This window comes from Salvia splendens, chromosome 12, assembly GCF_004379255.2.
Source record: "Salvia splendens isolate huo1 chromosome 12, SspV2, whole genome shotgun sequence".
Classification (NCBI taxonomy): Eukaryota; Viridiplantae; Streptophyta; class Magnoliopsida; order Lamiales; family Lamiaceae; genus Salvia; species Salvia splendens.
The window spans coordinates 32742957-32762692 of NC_056043.1; the positions used below are offsets into that span (position 1 = coordinate 32742957).

Here is a 19736-nt window from a genome sequence, read left to right on the forward strand (position 1 = left end):
CATATTTGCTATCAATTGCATATAGAAACTGACATACTCTCTGATCTTGTATGAATTTGTTATGAATCTCCATATCCTTTGGACATTTCATTGGGTTCGTCTGTTTTTGATCAATTGAAATCCAGATCTCTCCCAACCGGCTCCATATTTCTTCTAATGAACTGATTCCTTGTCTTAGTGTGGTTGCTTTGAACTGAAGGTCATACACCTGGATTTTATCTCTTCCACTCCCATATGTGACGGCCAACGCATCCCAGATATGCTTCGCCGTCGGATGTTGTGAAACTCGACTAACCAGTCGAGGCTCGATGTTTTGTATTAACCAAGTGATCACACAGTGATCGACTTGTTGCCACTGTGTGAAGGCTGGATCGGTTCGAGGTGGGGAAGGAGGCACTCCGGTGACGTGAGAGACCATTCCCCGACCACTTATTGCCGTCTTTATCAATACGGACCAAAGGGCGTAATTTTCTCCATTTAACTTGTTCCCACCAATGTGGAGGGGCTGCGTGTCGATTCTGAATGGCACGACAGCTGTTTCTGGTGGATTTGGTTGGTTAATCGCAAAACTATTGCGCATAAAATTGGCAAACTGCCGGGCAAATTCATCTGCCATAGATGAATCTGAGGTTTCGGTTACTATATAGTTGTCATTTGACATTTTGGCTTATGGTTACAGGTACAACGGAAAAAGGAAAAACAAAAAAAATGAGAAGGGGCCGAAAAAGGTATCAAGGACGATGATGATACCTTATCTGAGTCCAAACCCGCTTTGATACCATGTTAAATGGTATAGACAACATATTTAGAGAAGAAAACAATGGGAGAAGATAATTGTATTTGATTGAATGATGAAATGGTACTCAACACCCATATATTTACAGGGATGTTGGTGACCTTTGAGATCCTACAATAAATGTATATTCATGGAACTACACTATTATTGGAACATGCACATCTTCAATGCTTCTTGGAACTCCATTCTTGGAACTCTATTATTCTTTAATGTTTATTGATACTTCCCCTTTTCTCAACACAAATAACTTGCAAAAGAGAAAGACTTGAATCCTACTTCAAAATCTTATGAAGCTCGTTTCGAGCCTCAAACCCAGTTCCTTTTCAAAGCTAATAACATTCAAAAAAAACTTTTTTTAGCCAAACTTCGAATAGTTTGCAAAGAGAAATATTTGAAATTTGAACCCCAACTAAGAAATCTTGGTTTTGGAAAGTGTCATTTAAGCTTGGATCAAATGCACACATACTCGAGCCCGACTTGAAAATCTTATCAAGTTCGGTTGAGGCTCGAACCCAACACCTTTACAAAACAATATGACACTTATAATACGTTTATACTTGAATCAATCTCTAGTCACAATACTTACAAAATTCAAAATAAATGATGAAAAAGAGCAACTTAGTTACTAAGTTGTTTATCTTTGGTCCAATAAGTTGAGAAGTCACAAACCATTTTCTAAGAGTAGAAGAAAATACCGAAATACCATTGTATCAGACTTATTGCATTGAAAAAATATTGAAAATTTAATATTTTCAATATACCGTGATTTTCAATAACAAATATGATTTTTCATGTATGGCAATATATAATAACATTTCTGAAAGATAAAAGTAGGAGTATTATTTTTCCTTTCCCTCCGTTCATACGCGTCCTCATCAATATCCGCCATTCCAAATCTGATTTTCCTTCTTCCCCAATTCAAAACCCTAGAAACCCTCTCCTCTAACTGCACTTCCAATTTCCCCTCTTTTCTCAATCAATATTCAATGGCCGCCGCCCTGGCGAGGGACCAGGCGCTTTCCCTGCTAGCCGCCGCCAACAACCATGGCGATTTGGCCGTCAAGCTGTCTTCATTGAAGCAGGCCAAAGACATCTTGTTTTCTATTGAGCCGTCGCAGGCGGCGGAGCTTTTCCCTTACTTGGCCGAGCTTCAGTCTTCCCCCGAAACGCAAGTCAGGAAATATCTCCTTGAGTGAGTAATTCATGCGCCAAAGTTTAATTTTTCCCTATCTTTTTTCACTGAATTATTTTTTGCTGGGGAGCAGGTTTTCAAAATTGAAGTTATTGTTTATGTCTGTTTTGGTTTTAATGTTTATTGATGCAGTACAAAACCACATTATGTTTAGATTTACTAGTTCATGTATAGGGTGCTTTTTATTTGGTCCTTTTATTGCAATTGGTATAAATTAACTTATGAATTCACATCGTTCTGGTTAAATATAATGAACCTTTTAAATATATAGTCTGGCTTAATCGTCAAAATTGAAACTTTTGAATATATAATGCATTAGCCTTTGCCTATGGCGTATAGCATTAGCATTGACTCCCCGCCTTGTATACTCCTTTTTCTAATTCCTTTTTAATTTTTGTAAAATACTAATGCAGCTATGTTGCACTTTCATTCCAAGGCCTTATTTTGATGTGTCTCTCTTGCAAACTGCCCTCAACTAAAAACATTGGCTTTGCAGTCTTGGCATATTTCGGTAGTCCTACTTTGTTGGATAGCTTGTTTCACCATTTAACTGTGGTATTGGTTGACAGGGTAATTGATGAGGTTGGGGCCAAACCAAGCGAACATCTTTGCATATTATTTCCCGTCTTATTGACATTTTTGAAAGATAATAATCCCATTGTTGTAAAGCAATCTATTATCACTGGCACAAAAATTCTCTCTTGCGTGCTGGAAGAGTTGGCTTTACAGGTGTCTTTCTCTTCTCTCTACTCTCACTCCCTGCATGTATTATGTGCAAGTGCGTCTCTGTGTCTGTATCTGTGGATGGAACTGTGTGTTTGTGAACTCTAGAATTTTGCATGCGGTTTCTATTATTCTATATGTGCACATGCATATCTTTCTTGTCTTGTGATACAACATTTCATTAAATTAATTAATAAATAAATCATGTCCTTGATTTTTGAGTTGCTCTGCACTCTATAGCTGTATGAAGACAAAATGCTCTGTCAGGAAATGTTTCTGAAACGTTATTTAGAATCTCAAGAATCTCTTGTTCAATAATTTTCTCCGTAGACAAAATTACATGCATATATATAACAGTATTTTGTATCAGTATATGTAGATGGCTCCTGAGTTATTTGTCTTATCAGTATGGCCTATGCATGAAAACCATTCATCTCTATATTTACTTTCACTTGATCTGTTTTGTACTGTTGGATTGTTAATATAAGCTCATGTTTACGTGTGAATCTTAAAGCTGTATTTTGAAATATTACAGCATCAACGGCGTGATATAGTTGGGAGATGGCTTGAAGAGCTTTGGACAGGGCTGATCAAATTTAGGGATACTGTTTTGGCCATTATCTTTGAGGTATGTCTAATGTTGTTAACATTATGTCTTTTACTTCCGAAGATGCCAACTACTACAATATCACACTGTTTTGCTGATACATAATTTAAGCATTCATGTATTGTTTTGTTCTCTTGGTCATTAACCTTAAATGATTTAATAATTTCTCTAGAATTCTCATTGTGCGGAGATATGTGGTGCTTGTTTTCTGAATTATTGTAGATTGTGGCTGATTTCCAGATATTTTTGCAGGCGGGGCCTATTGCTCCAAAGTTGTTAGGGATAAAGTTTCTCGAAACATTTATTTTATGCTTCACATTGGATTCAACTGAGTTTGAAATGTGCAACCCTGAAGGTAAGAGCATTTTTAGTAATGGGATTAATTAGAAAGCTATTGATGATAGATTACCTTTGTATCAATGTTCTTTCTTTTGTAGCTTTATACATTTTCAGATTTTTCAACTATGACATTTACATTTTTGCTTTGTATGCAGTAATGGTGAGGCAAGGTAGGATGTTTAACATCTCATGGATAGCGGAGAGTCATCCTATTCTGAATCCTCCTGCCCTCATGTCTGACGCAAATAAATATCTAGGGATCTTTTTGGAAATTTTGCTGTCAGCTAGTAATTTGCCTGGTTGCGTGACAATTACTACTGTTAATAGGTGAGCCTTTTTGTATTGACCTTCAATATTTTATCTTGCAATATGTGGAGTCCATGTGATGTTTATTAGTTTGCTTCAATTTGAATGGTATTTTAATTTGAAGTTTAAAATGATAGGGAATTTTTCTTGTAACTATGTTTGGGCCCCAAAAAACAGACTCAGAAACCTTAAAACAATCCATATTTTAGACTTGGCCTTAGCGTTGCCGCAGCGCCTGAGGCGTCAGCGTCAGTCAGGTGAGGCTTACGCCTCAAACCCTGACAGAGGCGTGCGCCCTGAGGCTATTACTGGCCGCCTCTCCTTAAGGTGCATGTCTTGTGCATTTGTAACTGCACTATATAATTAAAGTATGATTAAATCATACAAATCCAAATTCATAGGCTTGGATATGATTATCATTAGTTCTTTTTTTGGAAAGTATCATTTGAAAATACGAGATACTAATATTAATGCAATCTTTTATTTAATGAAACAACATTATATATTGATCTGTTTATGTCCCTATTCACATGGTTTGTAGCATCATCAATGATGTTTTTTGGTTATTAGTCTGAACCTTTTGACTCAATGAAATGATATCATAAATGAAGAAGCGATTGAATGGATGTGTTGGGGAAATAATTTGACTTGTTAAGGGCATGAGGGTTGGGTAGGAAAGTGTTGACCTCTTATAGCTGTCTGGCCATTTTTTCTGAGCATGATTTTGTCTCCTTAGCTTATTTGTACATTTGTTAAATGATTGGCTTTTCTCTTTTTGGTAATTTTTTTTGTCTGTTGACATGTCTATAAGTTCCTTATTAACTTATTTTAATATTTAACTCAGATTCCCATTTTTTCCCTCTTAACAATAAAATCTAACATATTTGCACACATATTTAATAATATATGTCGATGTCTACCACTGTTTGCTGTATTTAATTAAATAACATGTTTGAGTTGTGTATTCTCAAAGATACTTGTTCCAGAGTATGGTGTGTTCCTTTGCAAGTTGTGTTCCGTATTTACTTTTTGCCTGTGTGTATAATGTTTTCTCCTGTACTCATGCATACTTATATCTGAGGCCTTTGTTCTACAGATTCTACTAAGTGGTTATTATCTCACCATGTTATGTGTTTTGCTGTGTTTTTTCACTTGCAATGTCATTAACTGTACGTTTCTGTTGTATTGTAGATTAGATGTGAAGGCTGCACTTCCATATAATTAGTGTTAAATGCAAGTTGTTTCCAGTTTTAAAATAAAATTTCATGCAGTTTTCGATGGCATTTCCTTCTAAAAAGCTTCTGTGCAATTTTTTGAACCATGTCAATATGCGCATCTTTTGTGGGAATGTTGATTTTGTATATGTTATGTTTGCAACTCTGCGGTTTTATTTATTTTGGAGCATGTTCTATATTGATCAAACAACAAGCAAGGAGCTAAAATGTTTGTTGATGTAGATATTCTGGCAAATTGCACCTATGAGGTAATCTGCATCATAGTGGAGTGCACGTAAAGGCCACCTCTTTTCGGGAGGGGTTACTGAAGTTGGCAACTTGTTTTAGTATAAGTTCACTGCCTTTTTTGTGCTATCATTGCAGCATGCTGTCCAGAAATGTTAGCGTGGCGTTAAATGGCAGTTTTCCTGGGACTGCTGAATTGGTGGTTCAGATAAGGGAAGTAAGCATTAGCTGATGCCAACAACATTGGTGTTTGATAGGACTGATTAGGTCATAGATAAATTTTATCTGATTGGATCTAAAACCATTTCACCAAGCAACCTATTACATTGTATATAATTGTTTTGTGAGACCAAAATACTCACCAGTTACAGCACATCTTTTGTATGAACATATGGTTGCAACATGTGCAACCTGTAAATACTGTTCTGTTGATGTATATAAGTGTTTGTGCTTTTCTATCTCATGTGAGTTCTTTTAACAACTAGTTTACTTGTGCAACGAATTCCATCCAGCCATGTGTATCAGCATTTTCTTGTGAATATATATGCCGATGCTTCCAGATGAACTTCTACAACAATCTATTTGGGCGGGTAAAGTCAGATTGATCCAAACACAAGTTTTTGCAGGCATATTTAGTTTACCTATGGAAGCAGGCTCATCATGAGATGACAACACCTTGACGGTGGTACAACAAGATTAAGCATTGCCAAATCATGTCTTGAAACACAACCATTAACATACAGTATTCCTAAAATCAACATTATGTCAATCATGAGATGGCAATTTGAGTTCAATGTTCACTAAATCTTATAATTTGCTTGAATCAACAGAGAGTATTTTGAAGTTCATGCACATTTATCTTTTGATAGAACTTTGTTGTACACAGAATGTGGAGGTGTGCTAATGAAGTTATGTCCTGTCGCTGTTGTAAATTAGTTCCGAGACTTGTGCTTCTGTGCGATTTCACTGCCCAAATTAAGGCTAATCATCGATGGTGCTAATTTGGTTTCATGACTGTGCCTTAATATACAAACCACATCTTTTGATACTTTTGCTCTTTGGGGGATCACTAATTTTTCAGTTTTAGAGGTGCAATATATATCACTCTTTTGCTTGACCTAGTGTATTAATCTGAAGATTTTAGTAAGAAATGATTTCTGATTTACAGGCAAGCTTATTTGTGAGTTGCTTCATTTTTTGAACCATACCTCTGCATTCATGTCCGTAGCTTCCCTTTGTTCTCTGTGTTCTGAGTCCCGTTGAACAGTTAAATTGTAACTTGCTTATAGAGCTTACGGTTTGACTATCTAAGGTTGAATTCGAGCTACCTTACTCAGGAGGGGACTTGTTTCCTCGTTATGAAAGTTTGTCATTCTTTTGGGTTTACATAAAGTTTTTGAACTGTCATGATTAGTAGGGGATGGGGTTATATATCTTTTGGGTGATCCCGTGGCTGTGTCTTGTTTTTGATATTAATCGAGTGGTATGAAGTCCATAATTAGTTGGCATTATGGATTTGAAGTTAATAATAGTTTTCACGTGGTCTGGGATGTTCTCTAAGCTTTGGGTATTATTGCATTCCAAAATTTTAACTCCTTTTCTCTTGCTTAATCTAATACTCTTGTTGTGCCACCTGGGGCAGCATTACTATATCTTTACATCTTTAGGGTTAGCTTCTTTTATATCTGATGATCTGATGTTAACATGAGAACTTTCTATGTGGATATAATGATGCATGGCCTTTTCCCAAGAGGGAGATGATATGTGGGGTTTTTTGTTTGTGTGCTGTATTTGATTTTGATTTTGATTTTGGGATGTCCAGTTTTGGTTATGGCATCCAGTCGTTTCATTTATACTTCACCAAGCTTTTTCGATGGCATCTGATTATTTTTCCTTGTGCTTCAGCTTTTGTTATTATGTTTACCACTTTGATGCTGGGCCATTCAGTTCTGATTGATTTACTTTTCAGTAACTGTTTTGTGATGAATCAATGGTTTGGTTTATGAAAGTGAGCTGTGATTTTGGCCCTGTTTGTTTGTCTAACTAGTAGTGAAGGGATAGAGTGTATACCAGGGGAGGGTAGATGGAGTTGGATGTTTTTCTTGTAGAGCTTCAGGTCTTGATGTTTGTTTATGTGCTTTGATGCTGGGCTTCTCAGTTTTCTTTGCCACCCTTTTCATTAACTGTTTTGTGACGAATGAATGTATTGGTTCAGGAAAGTGACCTATGGTCTTGTCCCTGTTTGTTTGTCAAACTAAGAGTGAAGGGATAGAGTGTATACACGGTGAGGGTAGTTGGAGTTAGATTATTGTGATACTTAGTATCACTGTTCTTGGTTTATTTGTTCTGAATATCATGGATGTATGTATCTTCTCATACTGACTAATTGAGTGTGTTTTATATACTTTTAATTTTTGTTACTGGAGCTGTTTGTGTCTGATTGGAGCTACTCGATTGTATGAGTTTGTTGGTAGAAAATAGTAACCTTTTATTAGATGCATAACTACTCGATTGTCGACAGAATCTAACATCACTATGTTCAGTCTTGTAGCTATTGCAAGGAAAAGGCCTGTCTACTACAAAACTGTCTTGAAGGCATTGCTTGATTTTAGTCCAAGTGTAGAGATGGCTAAAGGCCGCCACACAGTCAGCATTCAGTTTTCTCTGAGAACTGCATTTCTAGGGTTTTTAAGGTGTACACATCCTTTCATGACCGAGGTAAAGTCCATATTGTATTGCTTCTTTATAACTTATTGTATCATCATTCTTTTCAAAGCATCAGATCAGTCACTCCATACTTGTATAGAATTTGACAATACTCATAAATCCAACATTTGTCATGCAAGCATGCATCCTGATTGTTTTATGTATGTTTTTATCTATCTGAGTCTATGGCAGTTGCCGTGTTGTATATTCCATTCATTATTATGGAGATCCAATGCATTTAGGATTTCATAAATCTCTCCAAAAGCTCATTAACTCATTGAAATAAAGCTTGGTTAATTCTAGTGTCAATGCAGACATACTTGTGCACATTTGAGAGCCATCAATGTGATAAAATATTTGTTCTGTCAAGAGTCACCCAAGTCTATAAGATCATAATTCTGTTGCTACTCAACCTATAAGCAATTTAGAAAGTATATCAATCACTATTAAAAAGTCTTATTTAGAAATTGTTCATTTTTACCAGTCAAGAGAGAAATTGCTTAAAGAGTTAAGAGCAATGAATGCTGGAGATGCTGCTGATCAAGTTATCCGCCAAATAGATAAAATCACGAGGAACAATGAACGTGCTTCACGTGATCTTCAGGTCAATAAGGTATATATGAATTAGGAAGAAGAGATATATTTTTGTTATTTGGTCTCTTTGATCGCTAATAATATACATACCGACACATTATCTAATTTTGTAATTGGGTCTTTTTATTCAGGATGATCAGCTGTCAAATCAGTTGCATATTGCAGGGGATTCGACTAAGAAAAGGACCACTCAAATCGACCATGAGGATCAGAATAATATTTATGATGCCTCTTTGAAGAGGCTGCGTCATGGTCCTCATAGCAATACAAATGCCGCAGCGGATACTAATGATGCTAGGCAGGATCATGTTAATGGCATATCTGCTAAGCCCCCTGTGTTGGATGGTGGTCTAACTCCTGTGGAGCAGATGATTGCTATGATTGGCGCTTTAATTGCCGAAGGAGAAAGAGGAGTGGAGTCTCTGGAAATTCTTATATCCAATATCCATGCCGATCTACTTGCTGATATAGTCATCACAAATATGAAGCACTTGCCCAAGAATCCACCTCCTTTGACAAAATATGGTAACTTGTCTTCGAAACATCGTAGTGACACAAGCGATCCTACCCATGTAGTTGCATCGAATGGTTTGGCAACTTCTACGCAGACGTTAGACCATTCGGCTCAATTACCTGCTTCATCATTGAGCACGACTAGCTTTGCTGTTTCAGATACATTTGCTTCTGCTAATCTATCTACAGATTCTAAACGTGATCCACGAAGGGTAAGGTTTTTCTTGGTGAGAGGGGAGCCCCATCCTTATATTTGTTTATTTATTTATTTCGTCTCTAACTATTCCTTAACATTCGATGAACCTTCCAGGATCCTCGTCGTCTTGATCCAAGACGGTTGGTGGTTCCTGTTGATGTGCCTCCAACATCTGTTTTGGAAGATAATGTTGTCCAATTTCCAACTGTACAGTCTGATTTCGACCCTGTCAGCTCCTCCAGCGCACTCATATCGGTACCTCAATCTGTTCCTGAAAGTGCTCCTCAGCCTCTGATGCCCACAATTCAAACTGACATAAATCTTCCAGACTCCCCAATGACAATTGAAGTGGACGAGTCTATCCAGAACGATGAAGTCCTTGATTTTGATGCCAACGCAATCACTCCAGATAAGGATGCAGATTATTCTGTACATATGTCACCATCTTTTAGCAAAGCTGAGGACATTGTTTCTCATGCATCAATGGATGTAGCCATGCTTGATGAGGCCTACTCACCTTCATCAGAAGAATCTGATGAACCACTGCCAGATATTTCAAATGCTGAAGCATCTGAGAGTGGATCTGCTGAGTTGCCAGTGCTTCCCTTGTACATTGAGCTGGATGAAGATCATCAAACACATGTCAAAAGACTGGCACTTGAACGGATAATTAACAAGTACCAGAATTCACACAGAACAGATATTAAACAAACACAAATTGCAGTGGTCGCCCGACTGTTCGCACAGGCATGCCCTAAGATTCCCCTGAATAATTTGTTGTTTTAGTGATTTTTTTCTCACTTCCATACTCCTTTGTTGGTTTTCCAAGATCTTTAAACAGGGATTTCTTCTCCTTAGTATTGTTTTATGTTTTAATAGAGATTTTATCGAGCTGGATTCATTGAAAACTTTTTATTGAGAAAAATCTGAATGTAAATGTTTATTCACTAAATACACACTATTTATCTCAATCCTGTCACTAACACACAGGCAATTACTAAAACAAGAGTAAATTTTGTCACCAGAGCAAATAAATCTGCTTGTTGATAATGAACTGTAGGTCTTGATGAAACAGAGTTACTATTGTTTCAACTGCTCCATGCAAACTTTTGATTTCCTTCAGAATAGGAACTTCATATCTAAAAGATCTTCATAGTTAAAGGAAAACCTTGATTGAAAACTAAATGGCTCAATTGGAATCATGAACTGTTGCTTGATATCTCTTAGTAAACCTCTGCACATTCTGGTACTAAACAATCTATTTCTATCAGTGGTCCTGAGTTTTTCCATGTGCTTTTTTGTAGATTGATGTTAGTGATGTGATTGGGATGGTGCCGAAACTGATTATATCAGATTATGAACAGCAAAAGGTCTCTCTCTATCCCTCTCCCTTAGCATGAATTTGATTTTTTGCTTGTTTCTCCCACAATCCTTACATTTTAGCTCCCATCTTATTCTTAATTGCGTGATATAGATTTAAGTATTACTACCCTCTACATCAATGTACCCTCTGTAAAATGAATAATCAGCTGTGCTGGTTTTCTCATTATATTTTGAAGCTTTGTTGGTTAGTTTTCTTAATAATTTTTTTTCTCAGGGTCACGAGCTTGTGTTGCATATCCTATACCATCTCCATAGTCTTGTTATCTCAGACTCTGCATCATCTGCTGCTGCTGTATATGACAATTTCCTTCTGGCAGTGGTAAATTTTTTAACTTATCTATATTAGAGTTGCCCAAAATATATGATACTTTGAATTTCAAATGCAGGCAAAATCTTTGCTAGTTGATCTACCAGCATCTAACAAGTCTTTTAGCCGACTTCTCGGTGAAGTTCCCTGCATACCTGATTCCATATTGGGGATGCTGGATGACATGTGTACCAAAAGTTATTCTGGAACTGATGGCCGTGATGGTGATCGTGTCACTCAGGGCCTTGGAGCAGTGTGGAGCTTAATTCTTAGTCGCCCTCTCATTCGCCAAGCATGTCTAGATATAGCTTTGAAGGTAAGTTTCGCATGATATTACGCCAAGAAGTGACGTAGTGTAGATTTGTACATTTAGAAAATCAACCGTGAAGATAATTTTCCATCTTGTGATAGCTCAAACTAGTATAATCTGTATGCACATTCCTTTGGCAGCTTTTGATTTCTTGCGTTGTACCAAATTGATCTCTTCTTTAACTTTGCAATTCCACATGGCAGTGTACTGTGCACCCAAAGGACGATATCCAGGCTAAAGCCATACGCCTGGTGAGGAAGCTGCCAATCTATCTTATGTTTCCATTGTCTATGCGCCTGTCTTAAGAGAGTGTATTTATCTGTGAGGAACTTTGGACTGAAGTTGTTTTTCTTCTAAAATTTTTGCACCTTTCTCTCTTTGCCATTGTCAGGTGTCAAACAAACTCTATGCAGTTAGCTTTATTTCTGACAGCATCGAGCAGTTTGCAAAGAACATGTTCTTCTCAGCTGTAGATCAGCATTCTTCAGATTCATTACTATCAGCGTCTGCAAATTCTGACAGAAGAATTGGAGGACAGGTCCATTACATATGATCTTGTTATTTACATTTATTACGTTACTCGTAGGAAATTTAATGTGCTAATTCTATCTGTTATTGTCTCTGTTTCATTCTCTTTATAATTATACTTGGGATAGTCATTCTGTGATGCAACCCATGTTGTCAATTAATTTTTCCTTGGTTTCATGTAAGTTTACTGGAAGAACGATTTCCTTGAGTGGAAGATTTGTTAATTATGTGCAATTGGACTATATACTCGGCATGCACCATGTTTACGTGATTCATTCAACTAGAAGGATTGGTAAATTATGCCGAGAGTTGTGATGTGTCATGGATAATTCATTCGGTTAATCGGTTTAAATATAAAATTTAAAACACGAGCAAGCCAAACCTCCCAATCGAATACAAAAAATAAACTTACTGATTTTTTGTAGTACTTTTAGCTCGTTAATGATACCCTTTTAACTATTTCTCTGCATTCAGGTAGGAAGTGCAGAAACATCCACTAGTGGCTCTCAAGTTTCTGAGCCTGGGATTTCTCCAAATGAGACTATGAAAGGGGTTCAGGATGCACCCCTAGATGATTCATCAAATATATTTTCTCAAGCTCACAGGCTAATGTCCTTGTTTTTTGCACTCTGTGCTAAGGTTGGTTGAGGAGACACGCGAAGTAATGTATGATGCATATTTTTGCTTATTCTTTTCTGATGTTCATTTTTGTCTTTGTAGAAACCTATTCTTCTTCAACTGGTTTTTGACAGTTATGTCCGTGCTTCGAAGGCAGTTAAGCAGGTCTTTATCTATAATATTTAGTTAAATTACATTTTTAATTATTCACTGAAGTATCTCAAACTTAATAGTCGTCTCCTATAACTACCAAATTCTATACAACTATTTTATGATGCTATCTGGGGTCATGCTGATCCTTTGCCTCATCTAGTTTTTCGATTTGCTATTTGTCTGTAAAGCTGTTCTTTGCAATCTTGATTTTTGTATATGTGGATCTTACTAGATGATAAGAAGTACTATCAGTCTCGTGCATATAAAAAAATTCTTACTGCTTTACTTAATGGGATGGGTATTTGTTGTTGTTTATAACTTTAAATAGCTCCACCGTTTTCACCAAGCCCTTTTTACGAACAAATTGGTTATGTAGGCTGTCCATCGTCATATAAACGTCTTGATGAGGGCTCTGGGGTCATCGTATTCAGAATTACTTCATATAATATCAAATCCACCCCAAGGAAGTGAAGATTTGTTGACACAGGTTGCTTGTCCCTGTCTTCTCATATTGTCCACAGTTCTCTAGCATTTTCTTGATTTTTCTCTTCGTGAAATGCTGATAATTTTGGTTTCACCTGAAGGTTCTTCATTTGTTATCCGAAGGGCGAGTACCACCTACAGATTTGGTGGTGACTGTTAAACATTTATATGAAACTAGGCTGAAGGTTCTTACTGGTGCCCTTTTATACCTTTACTCCTTATTACTTGGCCGATCTTTTCATCATTATCTGATTTTTGCCCTGCAGGATGCTTCTATTCTTATTCCTATCATATCTGCTTTTTCTAGAGATGAGGTGCTCCGTCTACCCTATTTTCCAAATTTCAGTTCTATAAATTCAACATTGTGGTTCTTTTACATTTCTTGACATTGAAATTTTATATTGCGGCACAACTAATTCCCTTGTATGAAATCGTTTATTTTTTTATGTGTTTCCAGGTTTTACCTATTTTCCCTCGGCTGGTCCAGCTTCCTCTACCCAAGTTTCAGATGGCACTGGCTCATATATTACAGGTATAAGTTTGATATCTTCTTAGGACTTATTATTGGTTATTGTTTATTTGAATTGCATTTATTGCATTTGAGGCATATTTCAAGAGAAAAGAAAATTATAACTGTCCTGTTTTTGGGGCATAATCGTATACATTATATTTGATTATTGGTAAATATGAATGTGAGAATTGTCGATAAATTAAGTTTTCGGAATTTTAATTAAGTTTGTTCTCGTGTTCCTAAGATTTCAATATCTGCTTTTTGTCTACAGGGCTCTGCTCATACAGGTCCTGCATTAACACCTGTTGAAGTCTTGGTGGCAATCCATGACATTTCTCCTGAGAGAGATTGTCTTCCACTGAAAAAGGTGTTTGTCCGAGCTCGTTATATACTTCTTGTTATTAAGTTTAGTATTATATGTAAAGAAGTGTATTTCTTAAGATCAGATTTATATGCACTCTCGTCCTTCTTTTATTAAGGTGCACCTTATTATTAAGCTGCTGACCCAGATTCTTAATGCACCCGTCTTTCCATTGAAAGTTTCTCATGTTGCCATGATTCTCCATTAAAGCCAGTTCTGTACTTTGTAAAGTGTAGATAAAATATCTTGAGGGTTTGTTGTAGAAATTGTCATGTATATGTTCTATCCGAATAATCTTGTGCAATTGATTATCAGATCACGGATACTTGCTCAGCTTGTTTTGAGCAGCGCACGGTTTTTACACAGCAAGTCCTGGCTAAGGCCTTAAACCAGATGGTACGTATAGGTTCTGTTCATGAATGCAAGTGTTCCCAGTGACACACTATCAACATTGACTCTTTTTGTTGTTTTCAGGTTGACCGAACTCCACTTCCACTGCTCTTCATGAGAACTGTAATCCAAGCAATTGATGCTTTTCCGACACTGGTAAATTCAGTGCCTCTCGAACTGTTTTGTGGGCCTTATTCACATTTTGTAATATTGCGTCTTTTGACTTCATCAAATGTTCTTAACTCAAGATAGGTTAATGTTTTTATTGTTATCACATTCCACAACTTTGCTTCCTTTCCAACCAAATGGGTGCCAAATGTTTTCAATATGAAAATATGATTTAGTAGTTGGACGCCTAAAAAGACGATGCTAGTAGTCAACTTGAAGTCTTGAACTGACATCTTCCATTCTGCTTACATCTCAATTAGCACACTGAGATCTTTGCCTATCCTCCTCCTGTTTATGGTACATTCTTCAGTTTCTGGAATACATGTTAGGCTAAGTACTAGTCTCGGTATAGCCTGTTATGTCGATCTTAATATGCTGTATGATGATTTCTCAATTTATCTGTCTGAACCAATTTGTTATCTAGAGTCTTGGATGGCTGTGATTCCACTGATGAATCCTGGATTTCATCACGGCTCCTATAGTCATAGCTTCATTTTGTTTTCCGCCATTTGAATCTTTATAAATGACCGATGTTTTGTTGCTAATTCACCCTTCTGATTGATTTCAGGTTGATTTTGTCATGGAAATCTTGTCTAAACTCGTCAACAAGCAGGTACGTTGTGAAGCTTCTATATCATGTTAACCTTGCAGCATCGACATGATAATTGACCATTTCCGTGGTTAGAGGAGAGGAATCACGAGAGAACTGACTTCATGCTATGATAATGTGCAGGTTTGGAGAATGCCAAAACTATGGGTTGGCTTCTTGAAATGTATCTCTCAAACACAGCCACATTCCTTCAACGTATTGCTCCAGGTATATATGGTTCGTTTTATTATAAAAAATCTTGTTCCTTGACCTTTTTCTTTTTTCATACAAACTCTATATATATGCTTGCAGATGCCGTCTCCTCAGCTTGAATGCGCTCTAAGCAAGTATCCGAATCTTCGTGGTCCACTTACTGCTTTCACAAACCAGTCAAGTATTAAAACCTCTGTGCCTAGGTATGTGAAGCTTGGCATTTCTTTAGTTTCTTTTCAACATAATATTTTAGTAATTCTCTAGCCCCCCTCTCGAGTCGCGTGCATGTGATAGAGACGAGAAAATCCACGTTACTTCTTCACCATGATCACAACAAGGTTGTCGTTGAGTACAAACCTATCACACGTCGGAAATCTGAGGGAAGTTGGAAGGTGTATATAATTCTTGTCCAAACTAATATTGCCGACGCCAACAACCTTGACAAGTGGTATCAGAGCCAGGTTGGCGTCGGGTCTGGTCTGAGAGACCCATGTTCGAGTGGGGCCGACGATCCTGACAAGTCTGAGTCGGTCCCGTAATGTGTCTTGATGTGGTCTCGGCTTGAGGGGGAGGTTTGTTGAGTACAAACCTATCCCACATCGGAAATCTGAGTGAAGTTGGAAGGTGTATATGATCATGTCCAACCCCTAATCAGTTTGAGGCCTTTTGGGAGTGACCCAAAAACAAATCCGTGCGGACTTGACCCAAAGCGGACAATATCAAACTAATACTGCCGGCGCCGACAATCCTGTTAAGTGGTATCAGAGCCAAGTTGGCGTCGGGTCTGGTCTGAGAGACCCATGTTCGAGTGGGGCCGACGATCTTGACAAGTCTGAGTCGGGCCCGTAATGTGTCTCGACGTATCGACTGCGTATGATATGTCTGATCCCGATGTGATCTGGTTTGAGGGGGAGGCTTGTTATGTACAAACTCATCCCACACGGGAGTCTGAGGGAAGTTGGAAGGTGTATATGATCATGTCCAACACTTAATCAGTTTGAGGCCTTTTGGGGGTGACCCAAAAACAAATCCGTGCGAACTTGACCCAAAGCGGACAATATCAAATTAATACTGCCGACGCCGACAATCCTGACAAAAAGACAAACACGAGAATTGTTTATCCAGTTCAATGCGACGCGTATCTATGTCTAGGGGTGATGACAAACACAGTTCTGTATATATATATGTGAAAATCAAATATGATGTGTCAAAAAGATCATATTGTTTCGGGTAATCGGCCCTGTTATATATGTATATATCTATGTGTGTATATCATAAGTATGTGATTATGATTATTGTTCTGATCTTATAATATGGTCACTGTGGCAGGACAAACCTATTGCTTCTTGGCCTTGCCTCTGAACCACACATGCAGCAACCACACGCTGTTTCGTATCTGCAGGCCTCCGATGGCCCGGCACATTAACACGAGCAAAACTGGAACACCAAAGCTGTAAACAATCAGAGTGATCATGTCATGTCACATTGCTCATATGGCTGCAAAAATACTACCAGGCAGCGTGGCTCCGGGGCTGTTTTTTGGAATTGCCAGTGGGTAGTTCCTCGTTCCCTGCTCGATGAGGGAGTCATTTGAGTCGAGTGATGGTTCCTCCTCCGTCTGTTTCTTGCTTTAAACACCAAATAGAGTTGTGGTTTGTAGGGTGTAGGATGTCTGTAGGGAGTATAATAGCAATTCTTGTTATAACTACATTATGGTATAAATTTAATGTGTTGTGCTCATCTACTTGCTGAAAATTACTATAAGTGAACATTCATTTGAATTATGAAATTGAATCAACAAATTAGGTAATGATACCTAATTTATTACTTTGTTTAGTTCAATATTACAAAAGGACTTCAATAATAATATGATAATGACGATGGCAACAATGATGAGAACAAAAAAAAATCATAAGAAAATAATAATGAGGGGGTATTTGCGTGTAATTTCCTAATTCTCTATGTCAAATTTTGGTCCTGCATACTAGTTTCATCAAAATTAATATTTTGATGCTGACATTATTAGACAATTACTTATGAAACAATACGATATTTTGTCGATATAAAACCGTAGTGCAATCATACATACCACCACAGAAATCTCCCTGCAGCTTTAGATAGTGTGTTCCGATTTTCCCTCTCCAAATGCATGTGTTACCACTCATGACATTTGGCTGTTTATATATATGTGACATTTTATTTTCCTACAACAAGTTGTATAGTGTGACATATCCATTATACAGTTGGAAGATATTGTGAACTTATAATGTTTTTAAATACATATGACCCTAAATCGTCACGTGTGTACGGCTGGGCCACCATGAGAGGTCGAATTGTTTGATATATATGGTTTTATGAACTCCAATTTAATAATTACTACTGTATTAATTTCATTTGTGTGAATTGGGAAAAGCTTTTGCAGTAGACTACCACAAGCTTTGGATAACTATTGCATATCCACTAAAATAAAGAAGGTGAAAAAAAATTCCACATTGCACAAAGTCATGAGATAGGCTCTAGTTTCGAGATTTATAAGATTATATCATTTAGTAAAATCAAATAGATTTGAGGAATGTAAATGGTTCAAATAGTTAGATACATATATTAACTCTATACATATATATACATGTGGATAAGATAAGATAGAATTCATACCCCAAACAGTGGATCCAGAAAACAGAACTTGTTGTAGGATGTGAAGAAGCTGGTCGTCGCATGCTTCGGAAGGCAAAGACAATGTCGTGATTGTCACTGGAATGTATGCCGATGAGATGAAAAATGGAAGTAAACCTCCACCCCTCATGGTTGGGACGAAGCTACATCATTGTAGGGTTGATGATAGCTCCAAAGACCAAATTTAATTGAGTTTTTTAGCCAGCATGGAATCAATCAACCCGCTCGATTCCACCTGAATTTCGATGTGATGCTAATGGCTTCTTACACAATGATTCTAACCAAATACCAAACTTTCGACGATGTTATACAAATAATTTATTTTATTTTGCTAGAGTTTGAAGTCCCTTCTTACTTTCTATGTATGTCAGTCCGTAACTACTTTCGATGATATGAACATATAATTTATACAAATAAAGAAAGTTTTTTTTAGCTTGGTAGAGACTCGAGCCCCCTTCTTGCTTTTGTGTACATCAATGACTACATTGGATGATAGGAATAAAGACGATTTATACACTTATATTATATTTGAAATTTGAACTATGGTAGAATTGGTGTATGGTATAATAGTCTAGCACGTTTGTAGTTGCACGAAATTGCCATCTTCATTTCAAACGTAATCTATTATCTATATATGTGAATTGAATGGTGGAAATTGCAATGAATAATCAACAATTAAAGCCAAACACTAATTTCAGTCTATAATAATTCTTACATTGGGGGCACGAAAACGTGCTAAAAATGACAACATGTATTAATATTTGAAATATCTATTTTCCAAAAATATGAGATAATTATGCGATTGCGTTGTTGGGCCTTATACGTAATATATATAGTCGTCAAACTCATCAACAAATTATAATAGTTAGCTAGAGATCCCTTTGTAATGGAACTACTAAATATGTTGAGACATGCTACTTTTTTGCTAATGGATAAATCTATGTCTATCCTATACTATCTCTCCAATATATTTTGCTCGCTTTTTCAAATGATTGTCAATTCAATAAGTTTAAATTGTAATTTATTTACTAAAAACGAGTGATTTCGTTCTAGCATATAAGTCCAATTAGATTTTTTTATATTCGTCACAAGCCAAGTATAAAGTATGAGAGAAGTGTGAAATTGGTAGTTTAATTTGACTTAAAAGTCTCTCAAGGGGAACAAAGTTGAGACATATCAAGATCATGCATGACATAATGCAATGATAAATTCGCCTTTTTATATATTAACTAGATTTATTTTTCATGGACAATAATGATTATTTAATTATGTTAATACTATTAAAAAATTAAAATTAAATTGCATACCACAACTATAAATGTAAAATGAACTCTAAAGTATTCTATAATATTAAAAAGTTACTTATATAGGAGTAATAATTATAAGAAAGCTAACCTAACATGCATAATCATGTAACAAAAAATATTAAATGAGATACTCATTTCGTCCTACAATAATTGTCACTTTGATTGTGGACACGAGTTTTAAGAAATGTAAATAAAAGTTGGTTGGAAAAGTTAGTGGAATATGAGACCCACTTTTTTATTTGGTTTTATAATAAAATGTTAGTGAAGTGTGTCAGTGGAATGTGGGATTTCAAGTACTTTATTTTAGTTT

At 36.7% G+C, this 19736-nt stretch overlaps 1 protein-coding gene across 3 annotated transcripts; it reads left to right on the forward strand.

Annotated features, from left to right (window-relative positions):
- The first annotated feature begins 1634 nt into the window (after positions 1–1634).
- Positions 1635–17273, forward strand: LOC121758371 (symplekin-like). 3 transcript variants are annotated; one of them, XM_042153780.1, is made up of 27 exons: positions 1635–1988; positions 2558–2717; positions 3247–3339; positions 3571–3673; positions 3813–3984; positions 7967–8141; positions 8614–8742; positions 8855–9448; positions 9547–10179; positions 10737–10802; positions 11030–11134; positions 11202–11438; positions 11636–11683; positions 11824–11970; positions 12435–12599; positions 12681–12743; positions 13108–13218; positions 13316–13399; positions 13481–13568; positions 13640–13746; positions 13997–14092; positions 14402–14482; positions 14561–14632; positions 15213–15257; positions 15378–15461; positions 15546–15649; positions 16776–17273. In XM_042153780.1, exons 1-27 carry the CDS (start codon positions 1783–1785, stop codon positions 16870–16872), a joined length of 4065 nt encoding a protein of 1354 aa, XP_042009714.1. In that variant the 5' UTR covers positions 1635–1782; the 3' UTR covers positions 16873–17273. The 3 variants fall into 3 exon arrangements, with proteins under 3 accessions (XP_042009714.1, XP_042009715.1, XP_042009716.1); XM_042153781.1 differs by having other exon boundaries at positions 13481–13528; positions 13672–13746; XM_042153782.1 differs by lacking the exons at positions 1635–1988; positions 2558–2717; positions 3247–3339; positions 3571–3673; positions 3813–3984 and adding an exon at positions 3992–6013.
- The last annotated feature ends 2463 nt before the right edge of the window (positions 17274–19736 follow it).

Excerpts from the sequence above, each read along its gene's own strand:
- LOC121758371 (XM_042153780.1), top strand. The coding sequence starts at position 1,783 with ATGGCCGCCGCCCTGGCGAGGGACCAGGCGCTTTCCCTGCTAGCCGCC. Across the intron at positions 11,439-11,635 it reads GTCTAGATATAGCTTTGAAG|TGTACTGTGCACCCAAAGGA; the intron begins GTAAGTTTCGCA and ends TCCACATGGCAG. Across the intron at positions 15,258-15,377 it reads CTAAACTCGTCAACAAGCAG|GTTTGGAGAATGCCAAAACT; the intron begins GTACGTTGTGAA and ends GATAATGTGCAG.